Source organism: Citrus clementina, unplaced genomic scaffold (genome assembly GCF_000493195.1).
Source record: "Citrus clementina cultivar Clemenules unplaced genomic scaffold, Citrus_clementina_v1.0 scaffold_4, whole genome shotgun sequence".
Lineage (NCBI taxonomy): Eukaryota > Viridiplantae > Streptophyta > Magnoliopsida > Sapindales > Rutaceae > Citrus > Citrus x clementina.
Window position 1 is genome coordinate 19,436,267 of NW_006262274.1, and position 18,263 is coordinate 19,454,529.

The 18,263-nt window shown below is 34.7% G+C and overlaps 3 protein-coding genes across 10 annotated transcripts in view; all 3 read left to right on the forward strand.

The window, feature by feature from the left end:
* LOC18043525 overlaps positions 1–531 on the forward strand; it is a 1,214-nt gene extending 683 nt beyond the window's left edge. The window contains exon 3 of one of the 2 annotated variants that reach the window (XM_006437624.2): positions 254–531. In XM_006437624.2, coding sequence (XP_006437687.2) covers positions 254–417 — 164 coding nt within the window. In that variant the 3' untranslated portion in view covers positions 418–531. The remainder of the gene's footprint in view (positions 1–253) is intronic. The other variant, XM_024186591.1, reaches the window with a different exon arrangement.
* A 322-nt stretch (positions 532–853) lies between these two features.
* On the forward strand, positions 854–2,781 carry LOC18043527 (heavy metal-associated isoprenylated plant protein 6). Of its 2 annotated transcripts, XM_024186568.1 has the most exons (5): positions 854–1,088; positions 1,185–1,266; positions 1,363–1,545; positions 1,686–1,872; positions 2,770–2,781. In XM_024186568.1, the coding sequence occupies exons 1-4, from the start codon at positions 1,074–1,076 to the stop codon at positions 1,796–1,798; spliced, it is 393 nt and encodes a 130-aa protein (XP_024042336.1). In that variant the 5' UTR covers positions 854–1,073; the 3' UTR covers positions 1,799–1,872; positions 2,770–2,781. The 2 variants fall into 2 exon arrangements, with proteins under 2 accessions (XP_024042336.1, XP_006437689.2); XM_006437626.2 differs by lacking the exon at positions 2,770–2,781 and having other exon boundaries at positions 1,363–1,535; positions 1,686–1,785.
* Positions 2,782–4,057: 1,276 nt separating this feature from the next.
* On the forward strand, positions 4,058–11,531 carry LOC18043528 (serine/threonine-protein kinase prpf4B). Of its 6 annotated transcripts, none has more exons than XR_002906083.1 (13): positions 4,058–4,523; positions 5,090–6,589; positions 6,699–6,767; positions 7,469–7,541; positions 8,348–8,504; positions 8,614–8,905; positions 8,996–9,110; positions 9,291–9,454; positions 9,688–9,762; positions 9,870–10,284; positions 10,667–10,732; positions 11,186–11,237; positions 11,355–11,529. XR_002906083.1 is itself a non-coding variant. In XM_006437627.2 (10 exons), the coding sequence occupies exons 1-10, from the start codon at positions 4,197–4,199 to the stop codon at positions 10,056–10,058; spliced, it is 2,961 nt and encodes a 986-aa protein (XP_006437690.1). In that variant the 5' UTR covers positions 4,058–4,196; the 3' UTR covers positions 10,059–10,656. The 6 variants fall into 6 exon arrangements, 1 of the variants encoding a protein (XP_006437690.1); XR_002906084.1 differs by having other exon boundaries at positions 11,190–11,237; XR_002906085.1 differs by having other exon boundaries at positions 8,614–8,660; positions 8,814–8,905; positions 10,667–11,237.
* Positions 11,532–18,263: the final 6,732 nt, after the last annotated feature.

Genomic DNA, 18,263 nt, shown 5'->3' on the forward strand with positions numbered 1-18,263 from the left:
TGCTATTTTCTTGCAAGCTGTAATTATAATGTTAAGTTGCTTAATGGTGTTTACTTGTCAGTGGCACTGCATGTCTCCAATGGATAAGCTGGACTGCTGTAGTTCTTCAGCTACAGCAACATCTTTGAAAATTGGAACTTTCTTTTAGATTTTCTTCGGCTAGGATCAGATTAATGTTTCATTTGAATTATGAATCCAATGTTTTGTAATCCATTGGATTAGCATGGATTCTAAAAATTTGCATATTGGGCAGAGACAGAGTCTGTGTTGGTCAATGTGTCGGAGAAGAAGGTAACACTCACAAGTAGATATCCTGTTGTTGTTGAAGTATCTAAAAGGCAAATTACAGCAGTACGCAGGAATCCTCTACAAAAAATTGCCATTATCAAGCGAATTTTTGGCTCTTCCAGCAGGTGATTACAGGTAAAAAAAGATCCAGCTGCTGGAATAGATAGCTTTTAATAAGAATGTTCTATGCTGTATTTACAATGTATTCAATGCGGAATTTACAATGTACATACTTATTGTTTCACAGGGAAATATAAATCCAAGATGTAGCTTGTATTTGAGTGTTATTACATTACAATGAAATAAGATTTTGAAGACATACTTAGTACCAACTTTGATGCGCTTGTTTCATTTTCTTTTCTGTTTTTTGTTTCATTTTGCTCTCAATATATCTTGAGGGAGTCAATTTAGGGTAACTTATGCTTAAATTTTGTGAAACATAAGACTTTGTAAGCAAGAAAGAGTTGCTTGATAATGTTGCATGAGGTGATACAAAGCATTTGCCTGAAGTGATGTTTACCCCTTAGTTTGTTACATAAAGTAAAGAAACCTTGGACATGAAGTGAAGAATAATAAGGCAAGCACGGAACCTAAAAGTGTTCTTTCTCAGTTTAAGGAGAATCAGATCCCAGTTTTGAAGGGAAAGGATTTCCAAAAGACAATCCGGAAGTTGAAATATTAGTTGGTCCATTTTGATTCACATTCTCCAATTCCGGCCTTTACTTTCCATTCACTTTTTAAAGCCATCAAATCTTGACACAGATTCCTGCAAATTGCCAAAGTTCATGCAGGAAAGACAGGTGCTTATTTCTAACAATACCGCCTTTCTTTTATCATCAAATGACAAATCAATATTAACAGGGCCTCATTTTCTTTCTTATATCTCTAAACTGTAGATTCTTTGCATGGTGATGAGAATTAACCTAGACTGCAATGGCTGCTGCAGAAAACTGAGGAGAATACTTCTCAACATGAAAGGTGAGATGGGGTATTTGAGATTTTCGTCGATTAAGAATTTGAAGTTTCAGTGATTAATGTTGACAGTCTCTCTGTTGTTTCATACATTTGATGAAGAGATAGAGGCACATTTGATTGAGAAGCAGCAATGCAGGGTTAGTGTATGCGGGAGATTTAGACCGTCAGATGTAGCCATAAAGATAAGAAAGAAGATGAATCGTAGAGTTGAAATACTGGAAATTCAAGAGCATAATGAAAGCAATGAACCAGCTGATCAGAAACCTACGAATGTGATTTGTGGTTGTTGATTGCCATGTTTGTGCTATTTTTTACACTTACCAAGCCTGTCAAGAGCTTTTTTTTTTTTTTTTTTTTTTTAAAGCATTGGTGGCAGCCCCTGATTTTTGCAAGATTAATACAAACGATTGTTTTCATTTAAGGGAAGAAGAGAAAAGGACTAACAAGCGAGGAAAAAGATTGTGATCATAGTGACAATGGAGACAGCGGAAGTAGAAGGAGACATTTGTCAGGCTGTCACGTGAATTTATGTTAACATGTGCAGACTACAGAAAGAGGAGTTCAGCTCAGATGTTCTAAGCTCGTCGAATAGTGGATAAATAAACAGATGTACGGTTCATCAAATTTTAATTATTATTATTATTTTACAGTAATGGGTGTGATTTTAATTCAGCTTGATTAATATAAACAAAGACAACTAAATCTTTATTAGAACCAGATTTGTTAGGGAAATTTATATGAGTAATGATACAGCCACAAACTCTTGTACAAACTTATTTTGTACAAACTGACGTGGCATGATTTCATTGGTTGAATGAAAATATAAATTAATAAAAACAAATCATGTGGGCCAAGTGATATTCAATTCAACCAATCTTATCATGCCACGTCAGTTTGTACAAAATAAGTTTGTACAAGAGTTTGTGGCTGTATCATTACTCAATTTATATAACTAGTCTAAAAACTTTTGGATTTTTTTTTATTTTAAAAACTAGTTATTCTATCTCTTTCTACTATAATTAGCGGATTATTATTTTTTGGATAAATTTACTCTCACAACTCTTAACAAATTACCAAACCAATATCAACAAATTATCAAGCCTCACCATTCTTAACAAATCTCCAAAACTCACCACTCTCAATAAAGCACTAAATTCATGCAACATATTTATAATTTAAAAAAAAAATCATCAATGGTGAGTAAGAAGTCAACCTTAGTGTTTATTTTTATACAATGTGGATTTTTCAATATATTAAGTTGATGTAATGTTTGAAGTTTGTAAGTGTTATTTTTTTCTAATTCATAAAATAATGAAGGTTCATAAAATACTTAGTTTGAGTTGATAAATAATAAAAAAGAACCATTTAAAATAAAGAAAATTTCAGTTAAAAAACGAAATTAGAGATGAAATCCAAAAATTGTGCGACAAGTACTTGTCACATATTTTCATTGGATCATGTTTTGAAGTTTCTAATAATTTTCTTTTGTTTTTCTTAATTCTTAAGAATTAATGGCAGTCAACTATACTTCAAATACGTTTTAATGGACCGTGGGAAAGGTGGTGTATGAGCTAAACAATTGGTAAGAATAAAGCTTTATTGTTTGAAAAGACTCCATCTTTGATTAGCTTCTTATAATTCCAAACCATAATATATTTTGAAGTCTTATTTTGTAATATACTCCTTACTTATCTATTAGATGTGTGATTCATTTAAAAAAAATAAAAAATAAAAACCATTTTTAGGCAACTACAACGGTTCTGTCAAATTGGGCGACAAACATCTGCCTTCCAATTTGGCAAAATCATTGTAATTTCCCCATACATTAACTTTTTAATTTTTAATTTTTTTAAGTTGTGTAACAAGCATGATCGTCCACAGACGACAGGCGCCCATCACCCATCTCCATGGTGGGAGCTTGCTACCAATTCCCGATTCCATCTTCCATTGCCACTGCTCCTATTCTACTTCCTTATTCCATTAACACCATTCCATCAAGTAAAGCAAAATTTGAAGCAACTGTTGGGAAATCAAAACAACATGTACCAAACTTAACCAAAAACAAAACATATTCTAAGAGGCATTTTAATAAATATTTCATGTACTATATTTAACAAAAACCCAAATCTTATCAAACATTTGTCAATTTTCATGCTCAATGCAATCGTAATGCTCCTTTTGATATCAAAATACACTCAAATAACCAATTAAATAAGATTCAATCTAAAAAAAAAGAAGAAGAAGCTTGCTTTAATGTCCAAACCAACAATCGTCAAGCTTGAGTGAGAAAACCCGATAATCGAAAACTTCAAAACAACGCCAAGTGATGTCGGAAATGTATCTGCCGTCGACATATTACTAAGTACCTCGAAAATATTCTGATGCTATCACGACCAAACCACCAAATTTGAGAGAAAAAATGATTTGCAGATAACAAGGATTAAAGTTAGATAGAAAAGGCCAGAGGGGTTAATTTTGAAAATCACAAAAAGTTTGTGTTTAGTTTGTAAATTTCCCGGATTCTGAACCGGATTAATGATGCGATATTGTCTACCACGTTAAAAACAAGCAAGTCTTGATTCAAGGAAACGATAGTCAGGGTAATTGTATTCTCATTAGAGCCCAAAGTCACGTTACTTCTAACGTAAGTGCAACATAAAAATTGAATTATTATCGCACGTGTGTATAAAAAATGATGTACCCACTCGATGTGACACGTGCCGCCGGCCCCAATTGGGAAACCTAACGAAATACGACGAAAAGCCCATTAACCCAAACACGGAAGCCTCCCGCATTCACTTTTGTGTTCTGGATTTGCAAATTCACTTGCCTTGTTTTGTCTCTGGCTCTCGATTCTCATTGTTAGCCAGTCGCTCACCTAAATAATTGAGGAAGAAAAAACCCTAACCCTAGGTTTCGACAAATTCAACCCAATGGCTAGCGACGCGCAACAGCAAGATTCTCATCGTAAGCATCGTCGATCCGCATCGGATGACGAAGCCGAGAAGTCTTCGAAACGACACAAACACCGTCACCATCATCACCGTCATCGTCACCACCGAAGCAAGAAGCACGAAAACGAAACCAAAAACGGCGGTGAAGATATTGCTCCTCCTGTTTTGGATAATAATAGTGTTCGGATTGATGATGATGTGGAGGAAGGAGAAATTCTTGACGAGGACAATCTTGAAACCAAGAAATTTGAGTCTGGTGAAATCCAGGCCGTTGGTCTTCGTGATGGAGTCAATTCTCGAAATCCGGTGTGTTCTGGTTGCCCTTAAGCTAGTTAATCTTTATTGTTCAAATTTGACATTGTTGGTTTACTTTCTGTTTGGCTACAGAGAACTGTGTGAATAGAAAAGTCTCGGAAATTCAAATCTTGATTTTTTTTTTCTGTTTTACGGAAACGTTTTCCTTGCTTGGGTTTGAATTATTGACAATCATAAATTTAAATTTTTTTGTCTTTCTTTTTTCAAATTTCTGTTATATCTTTGAACAATTCTCGGTAGCCAAACAGAGGAGAATTTCTTTCTTTGTTTTATGGAATTGAATGATGAGTTTTTGGTTTGTGAGAGCTTGTTTAGAGTACCTGAGTGAGTGTCTCATGCATATAAAAGAATCTGCTTGAGTCAATTGCAAAAGAAGTTTCCCCTAGGCGTTTCAATGGAGAGACTGATGGCTTACTGTTTATTTGTAAGAGCTGTCTACAAGTTTTTATTTATATTTTTATTATTCAGTACATGTGTTTTTATATTTATTTGTGTTATAGTTTTAGACATTGATGTATTTCAAATCCTTTTTCAATCTGCTTGACATTTTTTTGTAGGGTGTTGGTGAAGATGCTATGAAAGACAACATTGGGAAACAGATTGGTGATGATGTAGTTAGTAGTTCTATCTGTGATAAGGTTTATAATGAGCAGCATGGCAATGGCGAATTACCTCGTGAAAATGGTAGCGAGAACTATAAGCAGCGGAGGGAATCTAAGTCCCCTACAAGAAGAAGTGCAAAGCGTAATAGTTATCATGATTTTGATCCAATGGAGGATGATCAAAGCTATTTACATGATAGGAGAAAGTCAGTGTCCTCTGAAAGCTCTGGGGATAAATATAGCCCAGCTTTGTGCTCACCGTCACGGGATAGATCTTATGATGAATATCATACTAGAAGGGGTAGATCAAGGTCACATGATGTTGTTAAGGAAAGATCTCGTTCCCAAAGTGTGATGGAAGAGGAAGCCCCTTTAAAAAGAAGCAATTATCATGAACGGGATGCTAACGACTCTGAAGATGAGAGACTGGTTCGACGCGGTAGGAATGAACGACACGGTAGTAGGGATTTGGTGAGGGATGATGAAAGGGAGCACAGAACTAGTTATACTACCAGATATGTTGGTCGAGAAGATAGGCATCATAGTCGGGAGATAGAAAGGGAGCGGAGAAGGGAGTGGGAACGGGAGAAAAGCAAGCATCTGGAGGTGGACAGGGAACGAAGAAGAGACAAAAATCGAGAACAGAGTAGGGACAGGGACATACACCGTGGGAGGGAGGAACGAGATAGGAGCAGATATGAGGAGGTTGATAGGGGGAGGAGAAGAGAGAAGGAAAGAGATAGGAGCAGGGATAGAGCCAGGGTCAATGATAGGGACATGGATAGACAAAGGGATAGGGAAAAGGACAGAGTTAGAGATAATAATTTGGAGAGGGAAAGGGAGAGACGACGAGATAGAAGTAGAGATAAAGGTAGGGATATTGAGAGCGACAGGGAGAAGGGTGCAAGTCCCAAAGACAGTTATAGCAATCGAGATAGGTATAAACATTCTAGGCACTTGAAGCACGATGATGATAAAGGAAGTTATGGCGATAGAACAAGGAAGGATGATCTAGCTAAGATTCATAGTTCCAACAGTTATTCTATGGAAGGATCTGGGGACAAAATAACAAAAGATGAGGATGAGCAAGATGATTTTGAAGAGAGGGTTGCATTGAAGCTTGAGGAACAGGAAGAAGAAGATCTCGATAGAATTATGGAGGAAAGTAGAAAGAGAAGGCAGGCCATTCTTGAAAAATATAAAAACCAGCATTTACAGCAGCAAAAAGACTCTAATTTAGTTGATGTGGAAACTGATGAAAAACCTTCAGAGCATTCAAGTCAATCCACCGATGTTAACAATAAATTACAGAATGATTCCAATGGTAGAATTGATGGTGTGAATGTCCATCTTGCTGACCAATCATTTTCAGTGAAGAAGTCACCTCCACAAAATGGAGTCACTGCTTTGGACAAGACTTCTGTTCGTGGGGGCCTCGGAGATGGTTCTCCAAAGGTCTGTCCGTTCTCTCCGATTTACTATTTTGTATATTAAAAATAACAAATGTCTGTTTATTGACCCTTGTATCCTGTTCTAACTTGATATTTCTTTGTTGATTGTGCAGAGTGAGACATCAAACCACATTCCCTGTGATGATATATTTGGAGAGACTCCTGTTGGGGTTCGTAAAACGGTAAGTTTGGTGGTTTTTTGTGGTATATTCTATTTACTTGTTCTCTTTTTCTGATTGTTGATTGCATGCATTGCAATGCAACTTTCATATTATCCAATTTGATAGAATATGTTCCTTTATAATTTTTTTTTTTACTTTCTATAATTTCTGGCTATTTATGTAAGATATTCACTTTTGTTATGTTTGTGTCATTTAATGGTTTGACCTTTTGGTTTTTCCTTTTTTCTTTTGCTATCTCCTTAAATGCATTCTTCTGACACTTTAAAGATGCTGATCGATATTCTTTGGGCAGCCCAACTGAACTTATCTTTTGGTCCTGCTGCCGAGAGCCCTAAACATAACTTTGATACTTGTTTGGTGTTTCTTAAATACTTTGCTTGGGATAATTTTTCTTTTTAGTTTGTAACTTTCTATTTTAGTCGAAGGTGATTGTACTCAATTGTCTGTAGCTTTAGCTAATGCATTCAATTAGTATTTGATAGGCAACTGACTTTGGAAACAACACTTTGTTCGTCATTTTCGTCATACATAATGAATTCCGGTTTGTAGTACTCCGGTGATATCTTATTGTTTATTCACTTCTTGAATTTTTGTTGGAGTTCATCAAGTATGTGCTTTTGGAAACTGAGACGATGATTATGAATATCAACCAATTATCTCCTCTATCACTCTGCTGAGTTTTAATGTTTTGTTCTTTGAAGGGCAAAGCAGAAGGCTTAAAAATCATAAGGAGTGGTCTTCACGACAACTGGGATGATGCAGAGGGGTACTATAGTAAGTTGTGTCTTCTCTCTTTTTCTTTTAAAAATTATTGCTCTGTGATAATTGATGTGATTTTTTTTTACCTTGAATGCCATACTTATGTAGCAATTACCTCTTCAAAACTCTAAAGAAATTCACTGTGGGGTTTTTCTTTCATAACTCCTTAGAATGGGAATCGTAAAAAGTGGGGAGAATCTTTTTTCCCTTTCCATTATCCAGTATGGAGGAAGATCGAAGATGGCTTGTATTTTCTCTATTGAAAGGAAGCCCACTTCCCAGTTCTATGGTTACAATGTAATAGCATTAACCTTCTCAACAATAGCTATTTGGTAGGACGAAACTAACTTTTTTACATTCTTTTACAGTGGGTAATTCCTTGTTCTAAATTGTTTTGCCTTTGTCATTGTGTACTATGTCACATGACAAACTGCTGCTGAGAAGCTTGTCTGATATTTCACTCATTGTGCCGTACGATGTAGGGAAAAAAAATCGATATCTTCTGACTTGCCCTTGCTAAACAACGCTTACTTGTTTTTGTATTTTAAACAAAATTTTCTACTTACTTTCTGATAAATTGATCAATTTCTCATTACTTGCAGTAGCTGATTTTCATAATCGGTTGATGAAAATTTGCTAAATACAGTTCATCTATGATGATTTCCTTGTAGCCTTCTTCAGTTAGAAAGTAATAGATAAAATTAAACACGTAGAGATGTTGGAAGTGTTTGTGGTCTGAAGTTTGATGCATCAGTATTTTGTGTTCCATTTTCTCTCGACTTAGCCAATTTTTCTTCCCTCATTTACTTTATCCTATACAGGTTATCGATTCGGTGAAATACTTGATGGACGGTATGAAGTCACTGCTGCCCATGGGAAAGGTGTTTTTTCAACGGTAGTTCGTGCAAAGGATCTTAAGGCTGGCAATGGCGAACCAGAAGAAGTGGCAATAAAAATCATACGTAATAATGAAACAATGTGAGTACTCATTTTATCAAATGCCTATGAGCTAGTTGTTTTGGCCTCTTTTCTTTTAATAGATTTGTCTAGATCTGGCTTTGACATGTTAATTACGTATATTTGACAGGAACAAGGCTGGTCAGACTGAGGTTCAGATTTTAAAGAAGTTAGCAGGTGCAGATCCAGAGAATAAACGCCATTGTATTCGCTTTGCTTCAAGTTTTAAGTACAGGAATCATCTTTGTTTAGTTTTTGAATCTCTTCACATGAATCTGCGTGAGGTTTTAAAGAAGTTTGGTCGCAATATTGGTCTTAAACTTACTGCAGTCAGAGCATACGCAAAGCAGCTTTTTATTGCCTTAAAGCATCTCAAAAACTGCGGCGTTCTTCATTGTGATATAAAGCCTGATAATATGCTGGTAGGATTAAGATACTTTATGATTGGTTGCTATTTCAATTAATTTTACATCTTTATTTTTAAGAAATAAAATTTGATTTTGTTGCTTCAGGTAAACGAGGCAAAGAATGTTCTGAAGCTTTGTGATTTCGGCAATGCCATGTTTGCTGGAAAAAATGAAATTACACCTTACCTTGTGAGCCGTTTTTATCGTGCTCCTGAAATAAGTAAGTTTTTCCTCGTGCGTCTACTTCGGCTATTTGAATGACTGTTATTGTTTTTTCCATTTTTAAAATTTAGCCTGTTGGGTATTTTGTACTTGACAAGTGTGTAGTTGATGGCTTCTTCTGTTTAGAACATTAAAATTAGTTTGTAATGTGTTTCCTATCTTTAATTTCTTTTGACAGTTCTTGGCTTGCCTTATGATCATCCACTGGATATTTGGTCTGTTGGTTGCTGTTTGTATGAGCTTTATACTGGAAAGGTTCTTTTCCCAGGTGCTACAAACAATGACATGCTACGTCTTCACATGGAGTTGAAGGGCCCCTTCCCGAAGAAGATGCTACGTAAGGTAAAGGTTCCTTTATTCAGTGTACGTCCATTTAATTTACAACTTGATTTCTGTGGCGTATGATTTAAGAATATGAATGTTGAATTTTGATCCTATGCTTTGGATTTATGGAAGAATTGGATATGCTTGCTTTAGTCCTGCATCAGGTCTTCTGTACTTGTTTTAATCTGCTACTGAGATGTTACACTATTGTCTTCTGCTGATAATATTTTTATACTGGCTTTCTTTTCCAGGGGGCATTTACCGATCAGCACTTTGATCAGGATCTGAATTTTCATGCTACAGAAGAGGATCCTGTTACTAAAAAGGTACACTTATGGTCTCCTATATTTGCTTCAATGCTTACTATGAATGGTAATTTGTCTAGTTCTGGTCTGCTCTAATGTTTCCTAAGCATTTAATTCTGTGCTTGTAGGCTATAAAGAAGATAATTTTCAATATTAAGCCGAAAGATATTGGATCTATTGTTACAGCCTCTCCTGGTGAGGATCCTAAGATGTTAGCCAATTTCAAAGATCTTCTAGACAAGATTTTTGTGTTGGATCCAGAGAAGAGGATGACAGTGGCACAAGCATTGACGCATCCCTTCATCTCGGGCAAGTGAACAATGTTGCTGATTTTATGACTCCAGAAATCTGTTGCGCTAGATATTTGTAAATTATGGCCTAATTCATATTTAGATATCTAATCATTGGGCATTATCTGTCTTTATTTTTCTACGCTGGCCTATGAGCTCTGAACACACTGTGGGCATGGTTGAAGCAAAAGAGGGAATCATCAGGAGTACTCCTTTCTGGCAGTTCTTTCAGTGGAATGTACTTGTTCCTATTGTAAGACAACTAGCCAAAGGCGTTTTTTTGCACTGTAATTGTTGTTAATTGTGGCTGGTGTCAAAGTTTATTATATCTAATTGTTTATGCTTCGTCATCATTAGATTTGTACTTCTGATATTCTTATGCATTTTAAATTAATGCACGTGGAAAGAAACATATCCTGCTATAGAGTTCATAAAAGAAGATTTGTCCATAGAGATTTTGCTGAAGATGGCAAGGAGGGTTTCCTTTTTCTGAACTGCGACTAACCTCCATTTCTCTTGCAATACCCACATTCCATTCTATTGGCTAATCTCTGTTTATCGTTTTCCTTAATCTCTTACTGCTATTATTTTTGAATCATTGGGCCGCAGAGTGTCTAATTCTATCTTTCATTCAGGATATCTGCCACTGCTTATGAGGCAATCCTCCAGTGCTTATGTGCTTTAATGGCACCCAGTAGAAGGTACCTTGGTTTGTTTATTGGGAGCTTATCGTGCACTATTGAAAGTCCTTGTCTTGATACTGTTATTTTAGCAATTCTAGAATTAGTTGTTGGGATTAGAAGGGAAATTTGTACATCTAGAACTTCTGCCAATTATTTGTCTTATCATTTATACTTTTCTATTAGTTATGTGAAGATGAAAATTCTGTTCTTGAGTCAGTGATGGTATTACGATCTAAATGATTTTGTGATTCTGAATGTTATTGTGTGTGTTACGTGTCAGTTTTTTGTTTTTGGAAATCTATTATATTGTTTCCTTAATTCTTTCCTGGTGAAGTTGCTAATCAGGATTAATTGGTTGCTTGCATGTGTATTTTTTTACCCCTTCTTCTTATTAAAAAAAAGAAAAAAAATTAAATCCACGTCCTAATGAATTTTGCATTACATCTGATCCATGATCTGATCATTCTGGAGGAAGTTGCACCGGAGGTGTTTGGATTGAGCGTTGAAGTTAAATTGTGCTTCGGTAAGTATCTCAATTTGAATCTTCTGCTGCTTATTTAATTGAATAGGTTCTACGCAATGTGCAATGTGTACTCTTTAGAATGTCAATGTTCTGATTGTACTTTTTCCCGTCTTCTAGGTGCAGCCATCACATTTCTGAAGCTCTTGTAAGTATTTATAATCTTACTCTCATCCCAACTTTATCCATTTTGATTTAGCTTATGGTCGTTGATGCTAGGTATCATATATTTATAGTATTTTTTCACATGTAATATCATTGGCAACTTTTGAGGTGCATATAGGCAGAGTGCATCTTGTATGCTTTAATCTCTTTTTTCTTTTTTTCCTTGTTTGTGAGTTGTGTTCCTACTGCTTAAAGCGTGAAACTGTTGTATGCCTATGAGATGATTTGTAAGTCTTTAAGTTATGGCTTGTTGGTTCTTAATTTATATTTACTATAGATAAAATGGCAGAAAGAGGATAGACAATATAAGTATGTAACGAGTCAAATCCTTAATTTTTGACAAGATGATACTTGAGTGAAGTCATTTTATGTTCTGGACTGTTCTATTAAATGTCAGTGGGAGTTTGATATGATGGGTTTCAAAGAGATTGTCTGGAAATTGTATGTGTTCTCACCTTTTGACTCTCTTTTCTGGAGGAGCTTGGGTGGTTAACCTCCAGCATGAATCTATGGGGTTGAATTTACTAAACACAGAATGTGCCATGTGGCTTTTTATTTTTTTTGTGCGCGTCTTATTCAAGATTTCTTTTTTATTAAGTACTGCTGTAACATTATTATGGGAATATGATGCAGGGTTATCCTGTTAGTTGATAATGCTATAGTTTTTTTGCCTAGTAAATTTTCGTGTTTGGATATTTGAAGAACGTGTTGTATTATTCTTGTATATCTGGTTTTCTTATCTATGGCTGCATCCTTAATAACATTAGCACTATTATGTAAAATTTACATGAGAAAAAAAGAAATCTTGAATAAGACTAGCTGTAATTGCCCGTGGAGAACAAGTACATATAATTTGGTATTCATGGATTTATGGGACATTTGGAGTGAGGCAGTGGTAAAACCGCTAGTTTAGGAACCTCTGTTCCTGGAGGGCTAGAACATCCTTTTCTCCGAGCAAGAATAATAGCATTTGCTAATATATGCTGCTCCCGCCAACAGCCTATACTGACATATAGATAAGACATAACCTGCAAAGGGATACACTATTGTTAATCCATTTCAGTGGACCTTTTATCGCAGCTTAGTGGATGCTAGGGAATTTCTTGCTTGTATTTGTTAAGTGGGATGGCATAAATGATCTGATTCACTATGCCTAGGGTGGTAAGAGGTAGTTCTGTTGCTCTTCAAACAAACCTAGGATTCTAAATTTCTGGGGGGCCTTCTCAAGATTGCAATACTCTCTAGGGGTAGAACTGTTTACACATAGATGCTGTTTGGTTTAGGCCTAATATTTACAGCTAAAAGCAGAATAGAGGGAAACAAATGTTCTTGCTTACACGGGAAAAGTATTGCTTGAAGGCAGCAGGCAATACTTTCAAGATGTAACTCTCTTTCTCTCTCTTTCTCTTCCCCCTTCTTTTCAATACTCTTTGGAGGCTAATAGCTATGTGTCCAAACCTTGAAAGAGAGGTTGTAAAGAGCCTCCTCTTGAATTATTAGAGGTATCTTGGAATGTTACTTTTGGAATATAAAATAGGGAAAAGAAAATGTCGTAAACATGATTTAAGTTTTTGAAGCATTGCTGTTCTTTGAATGAAAAAATGACAAATTTTAAGTCATGTGACATTTCAGCATATGTGAATCAACCACGAGAGCTAAAAACAATGAACTTTTTTAGCTTTGTTTACTTTCCCAAAGGCTAAATAACATTCTCCATTTGAAGAAACTGCTGCTGATTTGGGAATAGCCAACCTGACTGTATTTTTTGTAAAAATGCTAATGAAAAATAAATATTTAAGGCATTCTTCTCCAATGACATTTTCAAGACATTTTCGTTGCATTTTGCATGATAAATATTTAAGGCGTCTATGGTACTTTTGGCCCCCTCCATAAAAAAGGGGAAGGGGTCTGGGTTTTGGCATTCTTCTCCAATGAGGGGAGAAAAATTCAGTTCTTTAGTTGGTTGTATGTGTAATGGATTGATGCATCATCACTGCAAAATGGCTTTTTTGGATGATTCATCTTGTGTTTTTTCATTATGTTGACAGTCTTTAATATATTTAGAGTGTAAATAAAAGTCATTTTGTTTTCTCTCTGCATGTATTAAGTGCTATTTTATATCGTTATGCTTGTCTGTTGATTTGTCAGTTCTTCAGTGCTTAGATCATTTTACTCGGTTTTCAGAAACTAACATTTTTTCACCCTTGCATCTGATTTGATATACTGGTAAACAACAATGACAAGTTTTGATGTTGCTTGCTGTTCATGTATTTGCTATTGCATGTCAATCTTTTACAATTTGCGGTCAAGTTACGTTTTTTCACTTTGATGATATGTTAGTTAAGTTAGTCTGCATTTAAAAGTTTCTGTTTCCCATCAAAAAGAAGTTAATCTGCCATATAGGTTGATGTGGCTTGGGTTTCTTGATCAATCTTTTAGTGTGGGGGGTTGCATGTATATAAGCATATGGTCAAATTGATTTCTGGATCTGATGGAAGTCACGAACCTCAGTTTGGAGGACTTTCATTTTCTTTAAATGCACTTCTAATTCAGGTCCTCTAAGTATTGAACTTCTGTTATAATTTCTCCTATTTTTCATGTTAAATATTAATTCCTTTTTTTCCCCCCTGAAAACGAGTCATTATTTTTTTAAAATTTTTCTTCTTTTAATTTTTCTTTTATATAAGGGTTAGTTTTAATGTATCATCATAAGCCCACACGCGGTGTTATCATAATATATACCTATTTGCGATTTTGCATTACTGCATGACGTCCCTTGGATTGTCATGCAAGATTTATCATAGTAATATTCACTAGTTAGAAGTGGTATTAGATGACCAGTTTTTAGCATTAGTTGCGATATTGGAACTTTATTGATTAATGATGTTGAAGATTTGGTCACAAATTTGTTTAGTTTGTTTTAAGTGAGTTTTGACAATGTGAAGAGTTGGTCACGCTAACATCATCATTAGCATCGTTATTGTGGCTGTGCAAACCTTCATCATTAGCATCGTTATTGTGGCTGTGCAAACCTTGTGAGACAATTGATTTGGAGGGAAAGGACATCCCTGAATAAATGGTTTTACAAATAAGTCTCTGTTCATTGAACTTATAATTTTGTACAAGAGCTGACAACTAAATTCTGTACTTAGTCTCTGTTTGGTGTTGTGTTATTGAGGTGTTGTGATTTTTAAGCTGCAGTGGTTGTGAGAAAAGGAAAAAATGATATTTGAGGGATTTTATCATTCAAGTGTGGGATAAAATTAACGTAGTTTTTGAATCACAGTTGTAAATTTCCATCAAATGCTTTCAGTGCATGTTTGATTGGAAGAAATGGGAGAAGGGAGAGAAAATAAGGGAAAAAAGTGGTTAATATCAATTCATTGTTCAGTTTGATATTGAATCATCTCCTTGTTTAATTTCTAGCTAAATTCTGTACTTAGGCTTTGTGAGAAAAGGAAAAAAAAGATATTGTAGAGATTTTATCATTCTAGTGTGAGATAAAATTAATGGAGTTTTTGAATCATAGTTGTAAATTTCTATCAAATACTTTTAGTGCATGTTTGATTAGAAGAAATGGGAGGAGAGGGTGAGGAAATAAGGGAAAAGGATGGTTAATCTCAATTCATTTAGTTTGATATGGAATCATCTCCTGGTTTTATTTCTTTTCTCCTTTCCTTCTTTCATTTCATCAAACCAAACATGTCATCATGGTTGAGCTTAACTACACAAATATCTTACGTGGTCTTGGTTATCTGGTTGAGCTGGATATAATTCGAATTTCGGCAAGTCAAAAGACCTGAAAAGATTGTAAAAGATGGAGATTTGAAGGGAGTAATGTTGGTCTATTTTACGTTTGTTCTAAATGCTATTGCATTTGAACAAATTTGAACCAGTGTTGAGTTGTGGTCAGCTGCTCATAATTTTCTGCCACGTGTATGTGTATGTGTATGTGTATGTGTATGTATAGTAATATACGTTTAAATTTAATTAAATTATTTTTTATTTAAAAATTAAAAATTATATTTTTGAAATGGCTAGTAAAAAATTCAATTCAGCACCAAAGTCAAATCCCATATGAACCCTTTGTTGTACGAGAAATGAGCGTTGCAAGAATTTCTTGAAAAGAGTTGATAGATTTCAATATTTGAATACAAGTTAAAAGGCAGGTGAATTTGTAGATCAACTTTTTGAAACTTATCCCGATTAAACGAATTACCCAATGAAAAACAACACTGGATGATAACCCGATTCTGTTTGGAAAGCACGCCAGAGTTGTTAGCGAAAAGAGTTGTTACGTTGTTGGGCTATATCTTAAAATCCTTTTGGAGCCTGGGAATAAGTGTTTTGAGATTGATAATAAAATTCATTCTGGATTTCTGTTAAGAAATTATGGAAAGCGCCCATTAGAGTATTTGACAAGTGAGGAGGTAGCGTATCAGCAATCGATTGAAAAGTCATCACTTGCTAACCGACAAAAACAGATTGCAAAGACATTTACTTCTAGATTCAAGGCGCGAGCGTCAGTCCACATTTGACTATTTCCGATGTATATAATTACTTGATAGATTTTTCTTGTCTGTGTTACTATAGAAGAATTCTGTCCAATTTGGATTATGAACGTGGACCCATAGCAGTTTTATTCGATGTAACGTCACAAGTAATGTCTCTAAATTTCTTGCTAGGCAGGTTGAGGAAGTTTTTCTAATAATAAGAAAGGATGGAGTAATTTCGGTCGTGCTTCCTTGTATATTCAATAAGATCTCTTTCTTAAAAATAAATAAATAAATAAATAATAGTAATAATAATAGTAGCAATAAAATTTATCACTCAGGTGATGTTGGACTTTCCATGTTCTATCACATGTTCAATTAATCTAAATGACAATCAAATATCTTGATTAAACCCAATATTTTTATTCTTATGTTTCATGTAATCAAACACAAAAACTAATGCGACAAGCCACATGATATTTGATATGAATAAGTAGAATCATTTTTACAAAGTTTGATATCCGAAGTGTCTGATACTAATTTTGGAATGCCGCACTTCTCCAAAATAAATAAATAAAAATGTCACACAGATGACGGAATAATGTGACAAGCAATAATAAAAAGTGTACATTTTACATCTAAGATATAGTTCGAGAGTGGTGCGACTCAAATTGTTGTTGGAAAATGAAATAAAAACCAGGTAACATTAACCTTTCAACTTATAATTTGGTGATTTATATGTTTAATATTTAAAATGGGTTATTATTTGTTGATGCCAAAAAATGACCTCAACAGTTGAATTTGTTTATGGTGGGAAATTAGTACGAACCGAGCTTGAATATTGATATGAACTTCAAGTCTGCAACTTGAAAACCACAGAAATCAGTTAGGACTCGCCGGTGGGGGTTCCAGCTAGAACCCTCCGATGCTTAAGTTAAATTAGGAGTAAATTTAATAGTTGACTGGAAGAGAAATAACTCAAGCCAAATAATACAAAAAAAAAAAGATGAAAAAACCGAAATCCCTCCCTCTCTCCATGGAAGATTAATTTTCTTTTTTCATTCTCCTTAAAAGTCGCTCATGTTCTCAACATGGGTAGTTGGCTCACATAGAATAACTGAACCCAACATAAGTCCCCTAGTTTTCAAGATCAAGAACTTGTGATTGGTCTTGGAAACTTAAGAATAATGAAAGAAAAAGAGAAAAAAAATCAACTTAACAATATCTCGATCTTAATAAAATCAGGCAACAACCACGGTCTCAATAAGATCAAATGACCTCGCTGTCGATCTCAATAAGATTGGATGACAACTTCAATATCAATAAGGCCAAAAATGACGACCTCGATCTCAATAAGATCGAATCAAATAATTTATTCACATTAGACTTCAATAAGGCCAAGATAGCGACCTCGATTTCAATAAGATCGAATCGTACAATTTATTCACGTTGGACCTCAACAAGGCAAAAACAATTTATCAAGCTAGACCTCAATAAGGCAAGCAGAACAAAGTCAATTGGACCTCAATAAGGCCAAAATGAACTCCACAAAATTTCCAACTTCATTCTCAATAAGATTCGATCAAATAATTAAATGAAGTTATCAAATAATTAAATTAAGATGGACCCCGATAAGATAAAAAATAACAACCTCGATCTCAATATGTAGATGTCGAATATATAGATGTAATCTCAAAATGTAGAATCAAATATGTAGATGCAAATCTCAAATTGTAAAACCAAATATATAGATTTGGATCCCAAATTGTATAATTAAATACGTAGATGTAGATCTCACATTGTAGGATCAAATATGTAAATGTCGAACTCAGATTGTAGAATCAAATATGTAGATGTACATTTCAAATTGTAGAACTAGAATGTAGACTTAGATCTCAAATTGTAGAATCAGATATGTAGGTGTCGATCTTAAATTGTGAAATCAAATATGTAGATATAGATCTCAAATTGTAGAATCAGATATGTAGATGCCGATCTCAAATTGTAGAATCAAATATATAGATTTGGATCTCAAATTGTAGAATTAAATATGTAGATGTAGATCTCACATTGTAGAATCAAATATGCAAACGTCGAACTCAGATTGTAGAATCAAAATGTAGATGTAGATCTCAAATTGTAGAACTAAAATGTAGACTTAGATATCAAATTGTAGAATCAGATATGTAGATGCCGATCTCAAATTGTGAAATCAAATATGGAGATGTAGATCTCAAATTGTATAATCAGATATGTAGATGCCGATCTCAAATTGTAGAATCAAATATGTAGATGTAGATCTCAAATTGTAGAATCAAATGTGTAGATGTCGATCTTAAATTATAAAATCAAACGCAGAAGTCGAAGTGGA

Bases quoted from the DNA above. Each gene is read 5' to 3' on its own strand.
- LOC18043527 (XM_024186568.1), top strand. The intron at 1,267-1,362 runs GTGAGATGGGGT...CATTTGATGAAG, and splicing joins AATACTTCTCAACATGAAAG to AGATAGAGGCACATTTGATT. The intron at 1,546-1,685 runs GTTGTTGATTGC...TTTTCATTTAAG, and splicing joins ACCTACGAATGTGATTTGTG to GGAAGAAGAGAAAAGGACTA.
- LOC18043528 (XM_006437627.2), top strand. From the start codon at position 4,197: ATGGCTAGCGACGCGCAACAGCAAGATTCTCATCGTAAGCATCGTCGA. The intron at 4,524-5,089 runs GTGTGTTCTGGT...ATTTTTTTGTAG, and splicing joins GAGTCAATTCTCGAAATCCG to GGTGTTGGTGAAGATGCTAT. The intron at 9,763-9,869 runs GTACACTTATGG...CTGTGCTTGTAG, and splicing joins AGGATCCTGTTACTAAAAAG to GCTATAAAGAAGATAATTTT.